At 40.0% G+C, this 20,750-nt stretch overlaps 1 protein-coding gene across 2 annotated transcripts in view; it reads left to right on the top strand.

Moving 5' to 3' along the window:
* The first annotated feature begins 460 nt into the window (after nucleotides 1-460).
* Nucleotides 461-20,750, top strand: part of vgll4b (vestigial-like family member 4b) — a 239,506-nt gene continuing 219,216 nt past the window's right edge. The window contains exons 1-2 of one of the 2 annotated variants that reach the window (XM_039770880.1): nucleotides 461-1,159; nucleotides 1,696-1,775. In XM_039770880.1, coding sequence (XP_039626814.1) covers nucleotides 1,709-1,775 — 67 coding nt within the window. In that variant the 5' untranslated portion in view covers nucleotides 461-1,159; nucleotides 1,696-1,708. Of the gene's footprint in view, nucleotides 1,160-1,311; nucleotides 1,498-1,695; nucleotides 1,776-20,750 lie in introns of those variants that run through there. The other variant, XM_039770881.1, reaches the window with a different exon arrangement.

Below are 20,750 nucleotides of genomic sequence, written 5' to 3'. Positions count from 1 at the left end.
ATGTTCTTATTCTGTTGTAAGGATTGAAAGTCCAAAATTAAATATATTAAGAAATAACACCCATTACTTTGGAGTGCCTTGAGCATGGGAAAGGCGCTATATAAATAAAATGTATTATTATTATTATTATTATTATTACTTTTGACTGAATTGTGAAAACCTGATTTTTTTTCCAGTTTCCACACAAATGTATTATTCCTAAAGTTAAGCTTAGGATTTTTACATTTTACTTTATAAACTTTGAAATAATTAAATGAATAGTTGCAGAGAACATTGTGATTAGAGCTTTCTAAAGGAGGTTTGTGTTTATGCTCGATTAGTTGTGGTGTTTTTAGCTTTCTTATACTTGGTGGGCATTAGGATCTTGAGGATACAGGTCCTGAATCGCGCTTTCCAGCGTTATACCCCCAGGCCTCTTTCTGTTGCTGTGGATTTGAATGCTCAAAGGACCCAGGACAGATTATATTTTTTGTACATGGGAGTTGTTTTAGAATAAAAGGGCGAAGCTCAGATTTCTGAGTGGGAGGTAGGCCTTTGGTGCGCTGCCTCTCGCTGGATTACTTTTCATAGCGTGAGGATTCTGGAAGAATGCCAATGCCGCACGACTGGGGGTTTGGGTTGAGGAAAATGGGGACTTAAAAGATCACGCATCATTGTATGTTTTTGCTTTAACATTTCTGCAAGCTTATGACAGCAGGAACAGAGTGTGGAGCTCATTACAACCGTTTAGCACTTGCAACACCCCAAGGGACACGTTGTTCAGCAGTTACTAAAAAGGGCTCTAAGATTATGTGACTATTATAATATTATTGTTATTTAAAAACAAAGTTTACAACATTATGCCTAATTTTGTTAATACCAGAGAAAGACATAAAAAGCCCCAGAGAATCGTTTTTCTAGTTTATTCACGCACTTTTTTCACCCGACTTCCTTAGGTTAGTACCTGCGGAGGATGTTACGTCACATGAATATTAGCATAATATAGGCTGAGCTCACTCTGCGCGCGGCCCAATGAACTGCGACTAGTCTCGCCACCTGCGAGGAGCCGAATTCCATCATTCCGCGCATTCTTCCTCCCGCGAGTGCCTGGTTATTGTCTACAACGAATCGAAAGTGACGGGCGGTTTACGCCGGGACATTGAAACGGCTCTTCCAGGCGGTAAGTATGTTTTCCCAGCGGGGCGAAATAATGGTTGGGGCCGTGCAGGTGGATGGGTGGGCTCAGCTGCCTCGTAGCAATGCTTAGTTGCTACAACGTCAGAGCTAGGCATTCCGTAGCTACGCACGTGCGACGTGTTAACAGTGGATTTAGCGGCCCGGTTCAGGCAAAGCGGAGCAAAGAGGTTTTGGATATTAAATAGAATAGTCTGAGACAAAGATGCAGATAGAGCAAATGGGGTGTGTTAAGGTTGATAGGGCCGGTATATGAGACATAAACTGGCGATAAGAATGGAACATGCGATATGGAGTGCGATAGGGACAAAAGGAGCAGACAGGGTAAAAGCCGCATGCAAAGCTTATACATAAAGATGTTTTAGTCTATGTATATATACACACGAGTAAAACGCAGGCGTCTTTTGGTAAGGCAAAAGTATTAAGAAAACGTCCACAATATTGAAGTGGTGTGAGATACAGTAGATGAAGAGCAGACATGTTAAAAGTAACAATGCACAATGACTTATTTTTACTTTGCAGGTGTGTGCCTAGGATGGAGACTCCGTTGGATGTCCTGTCACGGGCTGCATCCTTGGTTCATGCTGCTGATGATGAAATGCGTAAGTGAATCGTCTTTAAGAAAAGACATGTTTTGGGGGGATTTATTTTTAAATCTGCTTTCATGGAGCTTACATTTACTAGGCTACCGATCACCTGTATGCAACAGCAATAACTGTTGTCTCGTAGCCTGTCATTTAAAGGGTGCTTTCAGCCGGTTGAAAATTTATATTGTCTTTGGCACTAGACAGTCTCGAGATGAGTTACACATCCTTGGGTAGTTCATTTAACTACACACATTCCATAGTGTTCAACTTTGCATACTTATTCAGTAGATGTTTTTACATATAATTTATCATAATGTCCAGCTGTCAGGAATGTTTGAGTACACTATTGTTATCCCTGTTTCTAGTATCTTTTTCTCTCATTGTTGTTGTGCTGCTTTGCTTTACGGTTGACTTGAGTGTCATATGAACAAATGCTTATGGATGCACGTTGATATTTGAACGTTTTTTTGTACAAAAAATAAGCGACAGAGTGGCACATAGGACACATGCTAAACATCTTTTCCCCCACACCTGGATACACACAGAAACTTTTGTTGTAATAAACAGATGATATTTTCTGTGCTCTGGGGCTTTGTATAATAATTCAGTATTGGATAAGAAGCTACATGTTCCACCACCCCCCAAAAAAAAACAAACAAGCAAACAAAAAAAAAAAAAGTTATATGTAATTCCTTTGTGTCCGCTGGCAGTACACCTAAGTAAACACAAGTACTTATATAGGGCCTGCTAGCTCTTGCTCAGACTGGTTATTCCAGTTGATTAGTTTCATTCCTATGTAAATATGGCTTCTAAATGATATTTGGCAAGCAAAGTATGTATGTTCCTGATCAATTCCAACCTCATCCCTATAGGCAGTTTGTTGTCTGGATTTTGGGAAATTACAAGCTTCCTTTCCAGGTTCAAAGTTTCATTTTATTCCAACATTTTATTTCAACTAAGTAATCATTAGTAAGAGCCCCACCTCCTTCACACATCTGTAGCATTTTGGAGTGTTCTAATCATTAAACAGTGGGCTTATGGATATATTTCTACAGATACATTTGTGGTGGACAGAACAACAAAAGTCACTGAAAGCTGAATGGAGTAAGAAGGGTCTGCTTACAATGGGCTTTGCCTTTGAATTTGATTCTAACATCCCTTGGGAATTAAAGTATATCAAATGATGATAAAATTGCACTGTTTGCATGTGCCTTTGCACAGTTGTGTCTGGGCACATATGCGTGAACCCGTTTGTACTTGCAGATATTTTTATGACCATATGCAAGTTTGCACTGCATTGATGAAATGTGCCAGGTGAATTGGATCCTCGCATAACCTAGAGGTGTCCTAGACGGGTGTTATTATTTTGCCATCTTTCTTACTTCTTTATGGGGTAAAAGGGTCCGGTTTCTTATGTTTTCTGATTACTGTCTGATTCTTGCTTTGTCAGTTCATGACGAGAGCACCCAATTATGTTACAGGGTGTCCTGGGAGCAGTGTTCTTAATTCCTATTTGTTCTTCTGTGAAGTTAATAGAATTTCCTGGTATGAAAGGTTTGAAACCAGTGTTTAGTCTTTTGTCTTGGATTCTGCTTCAATAGAAATGATATATTATAAAAAATGATAAAGAATTCTTGTGTCATTTGCATTTAAAACTTGAGCGCCATTTTTTCCTGTGTCTAATGGCTAGTGCTAGCTCTGTGAAGCACAGCCTGGACTCCTGTTGGAGCTGGAAAAGGTGCTGTGACACCTTGTCTCTTGGCTTTTTAACTTGTGGCAGACAGGCCTGGCACCACAAGTTGTAACTTTAAGGGCACCTTTCGCCTGCTTCCTTTTCATGTTATGTACTAATAATAACTATTGGGTGATTGTAATTTTGTCTTATTTATTTATTTATTTTTTTTCCCCTTAGAAGCCAGTGATCTAAGTGTAGGGATGGGGTAGTGCAGAAGCCACACTTGCACTTGCTTTCTGGTATATGTAACACCTTTTATTGTCCATCTTAGTGTTTCGCATAAACCAGTTTCTTTCACTATATTCTGAAGAATGAGGGAATTTTAAAGGGGTAGTTACTGTTGATGTTTGAACTATATGAAAGGGAATTCCTGGCAAGTATATGTGCCCAAATGTATTTTTTTAAAGGTAGCCTCAGAACTTAAATTGTGATTCTTTTATTAATCTTGGATATTTTTATTTAAACTAGGAGTCAGAGTACCAAATAATCTCTAGGCTTTGAACTGTGAGTTTCACAGTTTGTGTTTTTTAAGGCTTGTATACGGTCTGTTCTTGTATCACTTGCTGTGTTGATTGAAGAATCTTTTTGTTATAGGTACAGTATGTAGGGTCACATATATAAACACACTCCAACTTATAGCTGCCAAGCTAGGAAATGTGACAGACACAAAGGGAAGCTGGCCTAGCAGGCTTGTGAATGAGTGCACTGTGTTGTCTTGGCGTGTGTGAAATCTGACACAATAGGCTTTAAATCCAATGTGACTCCTTTTGTTTGCTGTTTGAAATCTTCGTTTCTCAGGACTGCTGCTAATGTGAGAGTCTGTGCTGTAATCCTGGGGATGACAAAGGTCAGATGAGGCATCCCAGAATTACTTGGAAAAGTCTAGTTATACTTTTGCTATTTTACTATGTACTTGTAGCATATTAGATGCACAGTATTTTTAGAGCTTGCTTTTTGACCTTGCTTGAATTAAGATGGATTCCCATTTGTGTGTGTCATATATAGAGATATAGATATAGAAATATAGATATACAGGTAAAAACAAACTCCCAGGGACCTAAAAATGTTTTGTTGTAACGAAAATTTTGTTGTAATGAGATTCTGTATTTGTTACTATAGTGCTTTCTTTAACTTGCACCCAGGCGTTTGCAATCATTTTGGTAGCTTCTTTCGCGTTAATTTTAATCTCCTCCTGTCTACAAGTTATGCTGATGAGAGTTTTTCTCAGCATTTCCTTGCGATAATACACTTTCAGGGTGTGAATGATGCCCAAATCCAATGGCTGAAGCACTGCTGTGCAATTGGGTGGGAGGAAATCAACGCGAATATTATCTAAATGTGGAAGCATGTTGTGGGCCGCAAAGTTATTAATCAGGAGCTGAATCATTCTTTTCTTCATATTGTGAGGTTTCTGAACTGTTTTCAGACGCTCCAGTCCCCACGCCCCCACCCCCCCTAACGGGAACGGCATGCTGAAGTGCGATTGCAGTGTCTGTGGAAGATTGTCAGTTGCTGGAGCAGGGCAACAACAGGCTCGTAGCTCTGCAGTGACGCAACACAAAGGCAAATCATAAAGGATCGGGGTCGCCCTATAAGTCCCCAGTCTTGCACCCCAAAACAAAAGGGGTCTCAGTAGTTTAGCAAAACCAGCTTTATTCAGCTTGAAACAGAAACGACACACTTATTTATTGTAGCATGATCTGCCACTCGGCTATACACAGACTCGGCAGTCAGGCAGGGTCTTGGCCAGATCAGTGATCAAGTAATCCTATTACCTGCATTTAGAATGTTCCTTGCATCACCCATCAATATCTTTTCTGTTTGCTTTGGCGGAGAGACGCAGCATAGCTTTGAGCCTGCTGTTGCCTCGGCAACAGATAAACAGTCTTCCATAGATGCGGAGATCAGACTTCGGGATGCTCTTCGGCGTGCTGTCTAGTTTGGGGAGGTCCCAAAAGAGTTTACAAACCTCACATTTTCTTGAATGACTGCCGCATTAATAGGAATGTTCCTTGAACGAACATCACTGAACCACATAACTGCTTTTTCGGCGTCTTCAAATGCAGCAATTGCTATACGTTTGCAATTCTTTTTTTTGTTGGGTCTTTCAAGAAAGTTGACAGCGTCAATGGTGAAATTCTGAATTCACTGGCAACGTCTTTTTTTTCTTTTTGCCACAATTGAGAGCTGCAAAAATGTAGTGTGTGGGTTTTTTTTTTTTTTTTTTCCTTTCTTCTTCTAATATGAACTGTTATCGTTTTTCATATCTGCCGTTTCTATAGGAGGGTAACAATGAGTTAAATTCCAATGGATGTTTTTCAGATGTTGATGAGCAATAAGCAAAAGGTATCACTGAAACCTGCAGGAAACAAAAAAGGCAAAAAGAAAAAAAAATTACAATGTTACTGTTTGGGGGATCGTTGTACACAACTGATCTGTGGCCACAGAACTAGCTGCTCCGTGGATGATTCATTTATGCATTTCAAGGTCTTGTGGGCAGTTCGTTGTAATGAAGTATCTGCTGAATGTACTTATGTAGTAACGAAATTTCTATAGACTCGTGTTAAATGGGGAAACTGTCGGGACCATAAAAACGCTTTACAACAAAATTTTCATTCCAACAAAGATATTCGTTGTAACAGAATTTTACCTGTGTGTGTGTGTATATGTATGTATGTACATATACGAGGTGTGGCAGAAAAGTAATGAGACTGGCAACACTGCAAGCGATCTGGCAACGCTGCGCTGTTGTCCTTGATAGAGCACGTGTATCAGTACCCTTCCATAGCTTAGTGCAAGTTTCAACTCCTTCCGTTAACTACGTGATTTTTGTGACTGCTATTAGCGAAGTTGTGTTTTTGGTTGTGCGTCACACAAAATGGAACAGCGGAATTTGGAGCAACGTTGTGCCATTAAACTGCAAGTGTGACGTTTGAAAAGTTAAAACAGGCCTATGGGGAACATTCTTTATCCCGAGCTCAAGTTTTTCGCTGGCACAAATCATTTTTGGAAGGCAGAAAACACGTTGAAGATGAACACCGTTCAGAGAGGACTTCGAACTTCGAAAACCAATGCAAACATCGAACGTGTGAACACTCTTGTGAGATCAGACCGTCGTTTAACATTAAGAATGTTGAGTGAACAATTAAATTTGAACAGATTTACCGTTCATCAAATTTTGACTGAACATTTGCACATGTGAAAGGTCTGTGCCAAAATGGTGCCGAAAAACTGCCCTCTCCATAACAGAATTTTTGACCTCAAAAGGCATTCCTGTGGTTCCCCAGCCCCCTTATTCACCTGACCTCAGTCCGTGTGACTTTTTCCTTTTTCCTAAACTGAAAAATGTCCTCGAAGGACGTCATTTCGGGACTTTAGAAAACATCCAAAAGAGTGTAACGGACATGCTGAAGACCATACCGGTTGAAGACTTCCAGCGCTGATACCAACAGTGGGAACAACGTCTCCATCGGTGTGTAGCTGCCCAAGGGAGCTACTTTGAAGGGGATAACATTGATGTTTGAAAAAAATAAAAACTTTGGTAAATAAAAAATCGGTCTCATTACTTTTCTGCCACACCTCGTACCACTTCCGTCAAAAAGGCCAGTTTTAATAAATAATCACTACACTCGTGGCTTAGCGAGGGGGCGTGGTGGTGTGTGGCCGAAGCGGTTCCTGAGGAGTTCGTGATGTGGGCATTTCTGACCTAAGTGCGCATCCGTAATTGTTCCCAGGAGCTGCTGTTTGCCACGACTACCATATCCTCTTCATAAATGGAAGCGTGAGTCGGCTAAAGGGAAAAAGAGAACAGGAAAGAACGGGAGGTTGCAGGAAGCAGAGAGAGAGAGCAGGCTCGTGTGCAGCTGATTAGGGAGCCTGGGTTTTTGTCTCCGTGTTACTCAATGTTTTTACATTTAGTTTACTATTACACTGTGCATTATATGATATAATTGACTATTTTTGTGCTTAATAATCTTCAAAGAATGTATTTGCATACAGTTTGTACGGTCTGGAACGGATTAATTGTATTGACATACAATTTTATGGGGCATATTCAGGTTACGATCAGAGTTTTGGAATGAATTATGGTCGTGACCTCAGGTTCCTGTGTGTGTGTGTGTGTGTGTGTGTGTGTGTGTGTGTGTGTGTGTGTGTGTGTGTGTGTGTGTGTATATATATATATATATAAGATCGATCTAGGTTTTGAGGTATTCGGTCCATATATGTGGAAAGCTGCTGCTATCTCAGTGTCTGATTTGAAGTCTTCTACGATTATTTTAGAGAATAGTTAAGCTACGAATTCCACTGGGTTTGGACTTTCACAATTCTCCGGGAGACCTTTGATTCTAATATTTATTCCTTCTGCGTCTGTCTTCCAGTACAGCTAGTCTGTCTCCTAGTACTTTGCATTTGGAATTTACAGCTGTTGCTTTTCCGTCAGCGGTAGATTCCAGTTGTTCACCTATTTCAGTACAAGTTGTGAACGTTTTTGCTTAACTTAATGTCTTTCAACTGAACACCAAGTGGTCTAAGTTTATTTTCAAACTTAGATGCATTTTCCTGTATTTTTTTCTTTGATTTTTTTTTTTTATTTGTTCTTTTCCTAGCATAACTTTAAAGGCTGCCTCAAAGTGATTACTTAAACGTGTTTCCTGGTCTTTAATATCCAGAAGCAGCTTCTCGTTTGTCTTGTGTACGTCCTTTATTTCTTTCCTTATATCATTTATTTCATTATTTACATAATTCTTGAGCCCCTTTATGTCTTGAGCGTTGTCCATTGCAGCGATAGGTTTTCTCCATGCTCCGCAGATGAAGTGGAAACCCCTGTTGGAGTCAATGTTACTGGCTCGCGGGGAGTAGTTGATAACGCAGACGGTAAGGCTATTTTCAGTGGTCAATGAATCTTCTGGAATCAACAAGTTCTGTTGACCCGACTCGCTTGCACAGTCACTCCCCCTTTCGCTTTCGGCTGCAGATGATGGAACATTGTTAGGTCCCGGGAAATCTGTGCTTTCGTGTATCTATTCCAGGTCAGTCTCTAGAAGGCCATACCTTGAGCTTGGACTTGATGCCTATCTAGGCTTGGATGAAGCTTTAGCTGTCTTTTCCGTTTCTTCCTGAGCCCTTGTTTATGTATGGTTGCATATACTGTAATTGAACCTCCTCAGGTTGAGTAGATACAGGAAACCTCGGGATGATAAGAAAAAAAAAAAAGGAAAAAAAAAATAACACTGCTGTTAACGAAGTTCAGCTTCAGACGTCCATCTTCTGTAATGGACGAGACCAACCCTAACTTGTAAGCTATACTTCCCTCACAGCAAAAGTTTGTAAATTTTTAGAGAGAACATGATTTTATTTTTTTATACAATTTATTTATTTTTAAAATGCTTTAATATGCTTAATTTTTCAATAATGATAGTTCTTTGGTCAGGATACACAGAAATATATGCAGCTTAATTTCAGGCTGGCTGTTTTTCATGAACCAGTGGAGTTATAGGTATACCCAATACACACAAATGACAAGTAGTATACAGTAGTGCTTTTTAAGGATATTAATACCAGGCTGCTATATTAGTGTGAGCTTGGAGCATTTAAACAAAAAATGCCTGTCTTAAGGATGTGGTAGTTTAACAGACAGGCACGTTTAAGCACTTTTTCCCTAACAACAAGCTATATAGCAGGTTTGTTTCTTTCTTTGGCGATACTGTTAAAAGGTTAGTCTGTTCAGCTAAAAAGAAAATCATGTCCCACCTTCTCAGCATCATACAGTGGCAGAAAAGGTGGACCTTGTGCTATGTTTCTCAAGTGGAAAAAGACTAGCTTTGAAATGTGGCTAATATGGACATTTTAGATTTAATTTGCAGTTGATATCTTAATTTTTGCTTTGTGTGAGCTGACGTTATCGAGTATGTCATTCGCTTTGCATAAACAATCAAAACACGCCTTGACAGTCCACGCATTCGCTACATTGCCTAACCTGGTCTCGCAGGACCAGATGTGATTCTTAAACGAGAAGAATGGTCTGGGGATAACCCGTTAAAGTTTGTTGTGAATAGAGGTGAAATCCTGTGCTGCAAAGGTTGTACCCATAATGCTCCTTCATAAACAGCCACCCACCAATTCCTCTAGCCTGTGAAGTTTAATTTACATACGTTAATTTGAGTGACACCTTTATCCAAGGCAACATCTAACATTTATGATACAATTGGTTACATTTCTTTTGGTTTTCCAATTGGAGCACAGACAGGTCATATGACTCATGGTCAAACAGTGTAAGAAGCGGGATTTGAACCAACAAACTCGAGGGTCTAAGTCCAAGGCCTTAACCACTATACCACACTAAACCGTCAAGGTTCACGGAGAGAGCAAATGAAACTGAACAAAAAACTTGATGCAGAGAGAAAATAAATAGATAAAATTGCTCTTATCTGTTCAGATGTTCAGTAATACAAGGTAAATGAAGCTTAAATAATTTGTACATTTTAATGAGCACTACAACAGTAGAGAAGTTAGGGAAATGCTTCTGTCTGTGACTTATAGTACATTATGTTAGATTTTTTGCTCTTCCATATATGCTGCAAAATTTAACTTAAAGCACAGCAGTTGAATGTTTATCCATACCTTGTAGTTATGATTATTATGATTAGTATTATGATTAGTATTTTATTTCCCTTGGAAATTTGGTCTTGTTTATATTAAGATAGAGCATCTGTTGCTTTCTTTTATAATAGTTTTTGTTGGTCTTTGTGCCAGTTTTTATAAAGTTGATCCTGTAAGCCCCTTTGAAATTGTTTACTCCTACTTGCACTGCTTGATCACAGTAATACAAATACTTGTAATGTTGATGTTCTTGTGCTGGTTTTACTTGAATGCTTCAGTTTTAAGTTTAATAAGTAAGTTTTCCTTAAATATACTGTTTCCATGAATATCATTAGTAAGAAACCGTGAACATGCTGTTAAGAGTATGTGGGATGTAGTGCAATACAAGACTTTAACAAATACATTTTTGAGGGATGCGCAGTATTGTCTAATTATCTTTATCTACAAAAACCTGGAAAATACTGAGATATAATTTTCTGTCAGTATCGCAACCCCTTATCCCTATCCTACATTTCATACTTTTAAAGTGTTTTTGGCCACCTTGCAAGTCAAGACGAATAACTTGTTTCTTCTTGTTTGAAACCAGAACTAATAACTAAGAGGTTCATCTCTGTAAGTGTTGTACCCCTTGTGATTTCTGATTTACATTTTAATGAATAACTTATGAGCATTTTACGGTATACCTATGACCCGCTGCTGTATGCTTTTGCATAAAATGAATGACTGCCATTGTTGTGTGGGTGGGTGTTTTTTTTTTTTTTAATTTTTTTGTAAATTGCTGGCAGCGTTGCTTTTCTTATACAAGTGGTTGCAGTTATACAGAAGAGTTTTGTGAGCAGGTAAGGGCATTAAAAGTGATATCCAGGAGCATTAAAGGATTACATTGATTACCAAGGAAGTCCATAACAAACTAATAGATTAGATACTTTAATACTAAAACAAAGCGCATGCCTACATATGCCAGTTAGAACTTCATGGCTGCTGAGGTGCATTGGTCAGGGACAATAATATCAGAGAGATTAACAAATGGGGAGGCAGAAAAAGTTGATAAGCTCATCCTGCGGCCATTTCCTGTCAAACTCCAACAACATTTATTTATATAGCACATTTTCATACAAACAATGTAGCTCAAAGTGCTTTACAAGATGAAAGAAAAGGAAGTTAATATAAAACAAACAAGAGTAGGCAATAATATTATACACTATGTAAGAAACAAAGTTAAGGTTGAATGGCCAGGAGGACAAAAAAACAAACATCTGCAGGGGTTCCAAAGCCAAAAAGACCATCCAGCCCCCACTGGGCATTCTATCTAACATAGAAGTCTTAAATCAGTCCTTATAGTTTACATGGACTTCACAAGATGAAACTGCATGCTTCATCACATTTGGGACCTCGTATCAAGAAGGAAGCAGAGTGTGGTGTGATGCATCAAATCGGTTAGCAGTTGTGTGGCATTTCAGGGAGGCTGAAATAAGATGGGGTATGTTTTTGCTTTGGGTCTGTTTTGTTAATGGTACTTGGTTCCAAAGGCCGATATTGATACAAAATCTAGTTTTAGTACTGACACAATACTAAATCAGGGACAGTTTTACATTGGCCCCGGGAGCACTATGTTGCATAATCCCTAAAGCAGCCACTAGTGTCTCTCAACAACTTTGAGCTTCTAGTAAGTTTTCTAGGGCCATTTCTGCAAGGTAGTTCCTGAGCTGTTTGATCTATAAAGGGGGACATCACAGTGCTGGTATATATTTCATCAGGAATTGTGTGTCCTCCATGAGCCGTTAATGGTCAGAACCTGTGGCATTTCCTCTCTGACCTTACTGTCCTTGGCTAGAGTACAATCCATCTTTGCGAACTGTTCTGGCATCTACCCTATGAGAGGAGCGTAATTTATGGAAAAATCTTGCCTGGTGGGTGGAAGAGAAATTAGGGTCAGATATTTGAAGAGATGGGCATTAAAGGAAGTTATAGCAGCTGTAAGTAAGGCAGGATCAAGCATGGGTCAAATGCATACCGAAAGAAATCTCCCAGTCCAAAAGTTTGTTTTAAAAGATTTAGTGAAAATTCAAAGCAAACAATTCACAGAAGAATAAAGAAAAAGGGTGTTACACAAGTAGAATAAAAGGGGGGAAAAATGTCTCTTCTCTAAACTTAGCTTTTATTGTCAAACTTCAGTTGTTTCTGTACTTAAAAATGCTTTACTTCGTCTTCAGTACATTCTAAACATACAGTACTGCACGTTCAGTAGAGCATGTTGCGTTGCCCTCTGTGCCTTACTTGCAGCAAGGCAGGTCACTAACTGTGACTAATATGTTGTCACAGGGACAAGAAACAGAATATACCAATTAAATTCAGCTTGTTGGGGTTAAAAGAACCTTTCATAGACTATGCGCTAATATACAGGCAAACATCTGATATACAGTGGTGTGAAAAACTATTTGCCCCCTTCCTGATTTCTTATTCTTTTGCATGTTTGTCACACAAAATGTTTCTGATCATCAAACACATTTAACCATTAGTCAAATATAACACAAGTAAACACAAAATGCAGTTTTTAAATGATGGTTTTTATTATTTAGGGAGAAAAAAAATCCAAACCTACATGGCCCTGTGTGAAAAAGTAATTGCCCCCTTGTTAAAAAATAACCTAACTGTGGTGTATCACACCTGAGTTTAATTTCCGTAGCCACCCCCAGGCCTGATTACTGCCACACCTGTTTCAATCAAGAAATCACTTAAATAGGAGCTGCCTGACACAGAGAAGTAGACCAAAAGCACCTCAAAAGCTAGACATCATGCCAAGATCCAAAGAAATTCAGGAACAAATGAGAACAGAAGTAATTGAGATCTATCCGTCTGGTAAAGGTTATAAAGCCATTTCTAAAGCTTTAGGACTCCAGCGAACCACAGTGAGAGCCATTATCCACAAATGGCAAAAACATGGAACAGTGGTGAACTTTCCCAGGAGTGGCCGGCCGACCAAAATTACCCCAAGAGCGCAGAGACGACTTATCCGAAAGGTCACAAAAGACCCTAGGACAACGTCTAAAGAACTGCAGGCCTCACTTGCCTCAATTAAGGTCAGTGTTCACGACTCCAACATAAGAAAGAGACTGGGCAAAAACGGCCTGCATGGCAGATTTCCAAGACGCCAACCACTGTTAAGCAAAAAACATTAGGGCTCGTCTCAATTTTGCTAAGAAACATCTCAATGATTGCCAAGACTTTTGGGAAAATACCTTGTGGACTGGTGAGACAAAAGTTGAACTTTTTGGAAGGCAAATGTCCCGTTACATCTGGCGTGAAAGGAACACAGCATTTCAGAAAAAGAACATTATACCAACAGTAAAATATGGTGGTGGTAGTGTGATGGTCTGGGGTTGTTTTGCTGCTTCAGGACCTGGAAGGCTTGCTATGATAGATGGAACCATGAATTCTACTGTCTACCAAAAAATCCTGAAGGAGAATGTCCGGCCATCTGTTCGTCAACTCAAGCTGAAGCGATCTTGGGTGCTGTAACAGGACAATGACCCAAAACACACCAGCAAATCCACCTCTGAATGGCTGAAGAAAAACAAAATGAAGACTTTGGAGTGGCCTAGTCAAAGTCCTGACCTGAATCCAATTGAGATGCTATGGCATGACCTTAAAAAGGAGGTTCATGCTAGAAAACCCTCAAATAAAGCTGAATAACAGCAATTCTGCAAAGATGAGTGGGCCAAAATCCCTCCAGAGCGCTGTAAAAGACTCATTGCAAGTTATCGCAAACGCTTGATTGCAGTTATTGCTGCTAAGGGTGGCCCAACCAGTTATTAGGTTCAGGGGGCAATTACTTTTTCACACAGGGCCATGTAGGTTTTGGATTTTTTTTTCTCCCTAAATAATAAAAACCATCATTTTAAAAACTGCATTTTGTGTTTACTTGTGTTCTATTTGACTAATGGTTAAATGTGTTTGATAATCAGAAACATTTTGTGTGACAAACATGCAAAAGAATAAGAAATCAGGAAGGGGGCAAATAGTTTTTCACACCATGTAACTTAAATAACTAGCAAATGACTGTTACAGAAGTTCTTGATTTATTGTGTTGAGCACATAAGCGAGCCACCTTAGTAGATGGACATGCTGTAGGAAGCTGTTCAAAGCTAGAGATCCAGCAGTACTCCTTGTGTTGCTTATTCTTTCCTTTATTACTGTACATCTGTTTAGAGGTGCAACTAATGATGATTGTTTTGATAAAAATTTGGATTCAGTCCATAAACAGGGGGCAGCATGGTACCTGTGATTGCACAACCAATGAACATGCTGTGACAGTGCGGGTCCAGCTCCATGCTCCCTGTTCAATATTTGGGAGCCTCTTGAACCCGACCCCATTGATAATGTAACCAGATTAGCGTGGCGGATGGAGACAAAACACTCCAGGGAATGGAATGGTACAAGGTATCCAAGTGCTTTTATTAAAAATTCCAAACCAGTGTTCAAAATGTGCAGTGCATCCGATATCCATAATATTTAAATAAATCATTGAAACGGTGAAAAACCAGGGGCCTCATGTATAACGCCGTGCGTAGAACTCGCACTATAACATGGCGTAAGCACAAAAGCCGAAATGTGCTTACGCAAAGAAAAATCCAGATGCAGGAATCTGTGCGTACTCCAACTTCTACGTTCTTCCATTACATAAATCCCGATCAGCGTGAAAACTAACGCTCGTGCTCGCGCATTATGTAACGCCCCAAATCCTCCCAGAATTACGCCTATTTGAATATGCAAATCAATATAAATCGCCCTTAAGTGCAGCCTTCTGTGAGAAAACAATGGGAAAAGCATGGGGAAAATATAAGAATTTCAGCGAATACCAAGTGGAGGCAAAGGAAAAACATACTATTTGTTCAAATAAACCGTGGTATAATCAACAAAATGAAGTTGATCGAGTGACATAACGTGTTGGAGAAACTTGAAAGCTCACGTTCACAAACTCGCACAGTGCCGGAAATAAAAAAGAAGTCGCATATCAAAGTTGCCGTGAAAAGAAGAGTTGTAAGCCCACTGTCTGAGTGTCATATGAAAGTTTATTAGGGTACAGAGAAAAAAGGCACACGGTGGGGAAAAAGCACGAAATGTCAACTTCAATCTCGACATTTCCACTTTAATCACGTAGTTTATTTTGTCATTTAGTAGAACATTATAAACTTCATCTTAAAATCGTTTAATTAACCAGTTTCTCAAATCACATCGTAATTAAAGTAGCACGTTAAATGCTTTGTTTTGTATTTGATCTTCTACTGTATGTGCTCTGTGTGTGAATCACTACTTGCTTCTTAAACTGGCTCTCTTCCTCCAACTGGACACAGAATCCATTACATTTGTGATATTACAGCTCTCTGAATAACTAAAATACTGAGATGTATACGTGATGTCATTTTCATGATGATAGGAGTTAAAGCATGTTATTAAACATGTTTCACTTCGATGAAATAATTTATTGTCAAAATGTGTCACTGCGTTTTTAGCTGTGTTGTTATTTTCTCTTTCCGTTTTATATTCAATATATATTGGCGTAGCCGCCACTGCAGTCAGTGCTTTTCTTTCCCAAGTAACCGATCGCCACACAATCAGCTCTGTAATAGACGTTAAGCCATCTGTAAGCTTAGCGCCGATTCTTCAAAACGCTTAAAGAACATTGAAATATCTTCGTAGTACATGTTTAATTATTCTATCCTTCACGACACTCCCAGTGAAGAATATAGATTATTTAAATGAAGTTAAAGTTTTATGTGTATAATTTAACAAACATATTTTGCTGCATTTCACCTTAAAAATGATATCGTCATCATATGTAAATACGCGCTTTATAAAGTGGCTCAGGTTGTGAGATATTATAACTGTAGTGCAAGTTTACAGTGGGGTGATTGTACTTATAAGTACAAACCGTTCTACAAGGAGCAATTGATTGAGTGCATTTAAAGTTCTTGGGATTAAACTGTTTCTGAACCGCGAGGTCTGTACAGGAAAGGCTTTAAAACGTTTTGCAGTGGCTGAGACAGCGTGTCCTTAAAGCTGTATACCGATAATTCTCTTTCCGATCAGCTGCTGCTGTGATTCACACTCAGATACAGTGATATAAATACTCCGAGTCGTGCAGTGAGAGTAATATGGAAAAAGATGATCCGCTGTGGCAACTCCTAACGGGAGGAGCTGAAAGAAGAAGAAGAAGTGAGAGTAACAACGCTAAAGCAGTTATGGTATTTGGAATACTATGGCTGTTCCCTGAACCATTATATTGTTACAAGTTAATTACAATCAGATGCATTACACTAAAAAACAATATGCGGTTAGTTTCTGTGTATTTATAAAGCCGCGTCATGAAAATAATGAGTAATCCCACAAGAACAGTACCATTGCTTTGATGCTGGGTGCCGCCAGTTTGCAAAACCGAGCGGAGAACTTGCGTACGACAAGGCATGAGGTACCGTGGAAAAGTGCGTGGCTTTACGCCAAGTGTAGGTTTTATACATCGCGATTTGAACGTGGGAAAGGTTCTTACGCAACATTTCTGTGCGTACGCACCGTTTATACATGAGGCCCCAGGTGATTATAAACAAGGCTGAAAATGAGAATAAAAACCAACAACAGTCATTGGGTCAAACGAGCCAAGCACATCTCCTTCCTAGTCTCCCCAGCTCACCCATTGCTCGCTCAGCAGGCGGAGACTTCAGCAGCCGCGGTCCTCTCCATCCCGACCCCTGTCTTGGCTGCTTCTGTCGGTGTCTGCCAGACCACTGTTGGTTGGTTGTCCTCTCGTCATCCTTCTCGCTCATGCAGTCTTCCCTTGGATCTCTGAAGAGGACGCCACCTTGATTGCTCTCACTCCGCTGCACAATCATTGGGGGCAATCTGTCCCTAAGTCCCTGATCCTTCGCACCATTGCAGGACCACTGACCGTGCTGCCTTTTCTCTCTCGCTCTCAAGCTGGCTGGCTCGTTTTTTCTCTCTCTCTCTCTCCCCACCCCCAATGCTACACTTTCGCTCTATTTGCCTTTCTCTCTGTTTGTTTACCTCCTCCCTGTGTTGGCCCATACTTATAAGGGTCTGTGGGTGCAGTGTCTCAATCACACACCGCAGGAAGCCGATTTAAGCAATTGAGAAAGATGGCACCCTCACGTGCAGGTGCGACTCGCCCGAATTACTTCATGAACTCCCCTCAGCTGTGTGAGTGTGCCCACGGAGACTGACACGATCAACAGATTTAATAACATAGCCATTCTTTCAGAGCTGCAGACCTGCCATACCACACACATGCAAAATTTCCTTAAAAACAAAACAGTTTTCAATAAATTAGCTAAACTTGCAATGTGGCTTATGATTTTAGAATTGCTTTAAACTAACACTTCAGGTTTTTTTTCCAGTTTCTGTGAAAGAGATGGTTTGCTGGCAAAGCATCATGTAAATAGCTGACCATCACAGTATTCCTCATAGAAGAATCTGTTACACCATCATGACTTTATTTTTTTCTTTTTTGTATGTCTGCAATAACATTTGTTTAGCACAACGAACATTGTTGTAATGTGCTGTAATATGTTGGGGCAAAAGTCCAGACTATTTTGCTTTTGCAGCAAAACAAGGGTTTTATTTGAGTGAAACTCCGATCTTTGCTGTGTAACATTCCAAGGTTATTTTAGTTGGAAGTTCATTATCTTTTTGCACACTCCCATCTTTTTTTTGTGTCTGGAACTGTTTTACCACTGTAGATTCTTTGGCACATTTGCTTGCAGCCAACATACTGTCACAGCTTGCTGCATGTCATTTTTTGTCTGAAGTATATATGGATCTGGATAACTGGATAACTATGTACAGTTTCGGTTACCAGGTTACAAAAAGCACATAGCAGTGCTAGAAAAAGTCCAGAGAACAGTGACTGGGCTGATTCCAGGACTACAGGGCATGAATTATGTTGAGAGATTAACCTCCTTAGCGTTAGACCCGAGTGTTACTTGGGCTGCAAAAACCGTGCTAAAAGCATTAGACCTGAGTGCCACTCGGGCAACTTGACAGATGCATGTTGTGTAAGTGTTACAACCATGAATCAGTCAAGCTGTTAAAGTGCTGTCACCGTAAGTCCCGAGCATTACTCGGGCAATGTTGTAGGCGGGTCTTGCGTAAGCATCGAGTCTGAGCATCACACGAGCAAAGGTGTTGGTGTGTCTTCTCCTGTCACCTGTAAGTGTGATCAGTACCCACCTCCGTAGTAATGACATCTCATAAGAAACATTAAGTAGCCCAGATGTTGCACCATCTTGCTAGTGATACAATGATGTTCAGGAGCTTCTCATTAGCACTGATGAGGAAGTGAATCTGTTCTCGGGTTGTGAAACTGAAACTGAGAGTGAGCCCGAAAGTGATAGTAATGAATCCAAAAGTGACATTTGCATCTGGCTGTCTGACCCTGCTTCAAATAAACCAGCGCCACCTTGTTTGAATTTTGTGGGACAGCCAGGAATAAAAGTGGTCATTGACAGCCAAGGTCCACTCGTGTGAAGTTATCCTGGATGATGATGTGATTGACAGAATTGTATTTGAGACGAACAGTGTCGGACAAATAACTGTATACCTAAGCAGTTTTCCTGCTCAGAAAGATGGGAACCAGTAACTGCTGCTGATATCTGGGCATTTTTAGGCTTATTGATATTGCAAAGACTTGTAGTAAAACCTGAGCAGTGATGGTACTGGTGCAAAAACAAAATTTTGGCAACACCGTTCTTTGGAGAAATACAATCCAATACAATACAATACAGTTTATTTTTGTAAAGCCCAAAATCACACAGGAAGTGCTGCAATGGGCTTTAACAGGCCCTACCTCTTGACAGCCCCCCAGCCTTCACTCTCTAAGAAGACAAGAAAAACTCCCAAAAAACCTTGTAGGGAAAAATGGAAGAAACCTTGGGAAAGGCAGTTCAAAGAGAGACCCCTTTCCAGGTAGGTTGGGCGTGCAGTGGGTGTCAAAAGAATGGGGTCAAGTCAATACAATACATAGAACAGTACAAATCCTCAGTACAGCGTAAAAATAAAAAAAATTTAGAAGTACGGAGCAGAATTTAATGGTAGATGATATCACATATTAAGATTTGGATATTTTTAGAGTCCTGGAGAGCTCATCCATCAAGCTGCCTCCCCCATTTGGCCATTCCACGGCTGAAACAGTGCTGGGCCAGCCAATCCGATGAAAGGACCCCTCTTTCCCATGATTCCTGCGATCCTCCATCAGGGATGACTTTACCATAGGCAGGCAAAACAACTTGGCAGGCGGGCCATGGCACCAAGTGCCACATTTGAGTACTGAAATTAAGGCTGAGTATAGGTTTTCACTGATTATGGAATATCTGTAGGCTATCCATGTGAAATGGTTAGAGGAGAGGTGTGCACTTCTGCCTGTCTTGCTGTGCCCTATCTATTGACCCAGAGTATTCCCACAAATTTTTATCACAATGATCTACAGTATATTCACCTGAGGCTGGTAGCAATCAAAGCAGCTGACAGTATCTCCAGAGTGGTACTAAGACCGAATTGAGGACTCGCAATTCTCTGAATTTTATTTTGGATGACTTTAACTAGTGTTCACTGGACAAAACACCAATTTTTTTTTACCAGTATGTCACTTGCTCAACTCATCACAACGGAGTGCTGGATCAGTGTTATGGGAACATCAAAGTTGCAAAGCCGCAGCTTGGTACATCAGATTATAACTGTGTCCAATTTATTCTTGTGTATAATCCAGCTTTACAAAACAAAAGTGTGGGATGATGTTTCTGTCAATTATCTGCAAGGCTATTTTGAATGAACTGACTGGATTATGCAGACATTGAACTGGTGGACACTGTAAGCAGCTGTATAAAATTCTGTGAGGAAGCCATAATGCCCTTGCAGTTAGTCAAAATATACCCTAAGAACAAGCCATGGATTGTCAGAAATCTAAAAGAACTGATAACCAGAAAAAACAGGCATTTAAACATGGAACATTTAACAGGAAAAATTACAGAAGGAGGTGAAAAGTGAAATCAAGCGGGCAAAACTGAAGTATAAGGACAGAGTTGAGTATGAATTGCAGACTGATAACCTGGGATCTTTGGAATGGCATGGAGATGATAGCTGGTGTTCATTAAAAAAGCAATGATCACGTTGAACTGACAGGAGTTAAAACTATCACTTGGTTCTAAAGTTCAGTGTGTTCTCTTTATAACTTGAGAGATGGGGTTTTGTTTCAGAAATTGTTCCGCAAAAGAACAGGCTGAGGACTGGAGCCAGGGGGTCATCCTTTCTTTGATCCATCCCCTCATCCTTACCTTTTTCATACACATAAATTGTCTTCCCTACATTTCACACATCCCTGGGGATTATTTCTAAACACTTTTATAACAACAACAACATAAACTCCACAAACAAGTAAGGTAAAACTACTACCATCTCTGCACTGCGACTGCTTACCCCTTTTCCCATTTTGTTACTCTCGACTGTTGCGAATCAGCTACTTGCTGACTTTTGGCAGCATAAAGGGAGTATGAACCTCCACGCATGCAGATTGAAAACTGACCACTAACGCGTCTAGTCTACTAAACAAAAGGTGATGGCATTATAGAAAATCTAAAAATCTGATTGTT

The sequence above is a fragment of the Polypterus senegalus genome, chromosome 12 (assembly GCF_016835505.1).
Source record: "Polypterus senegalus isolate Bchr_013 chromosome 12, ASM1683550v1, whole genome shotgun sequence".
NCBI classification, from domain to species: domain Eukaryota; kingdom Metazoa; phylum Chordata; class Cladistia; order Polypteriformes; family Polypteridae; genus Polypterus; species Polypterus senegalus.
This window is presented reverse-complemented; position numbering and strand designations above follow the sequence as displayed.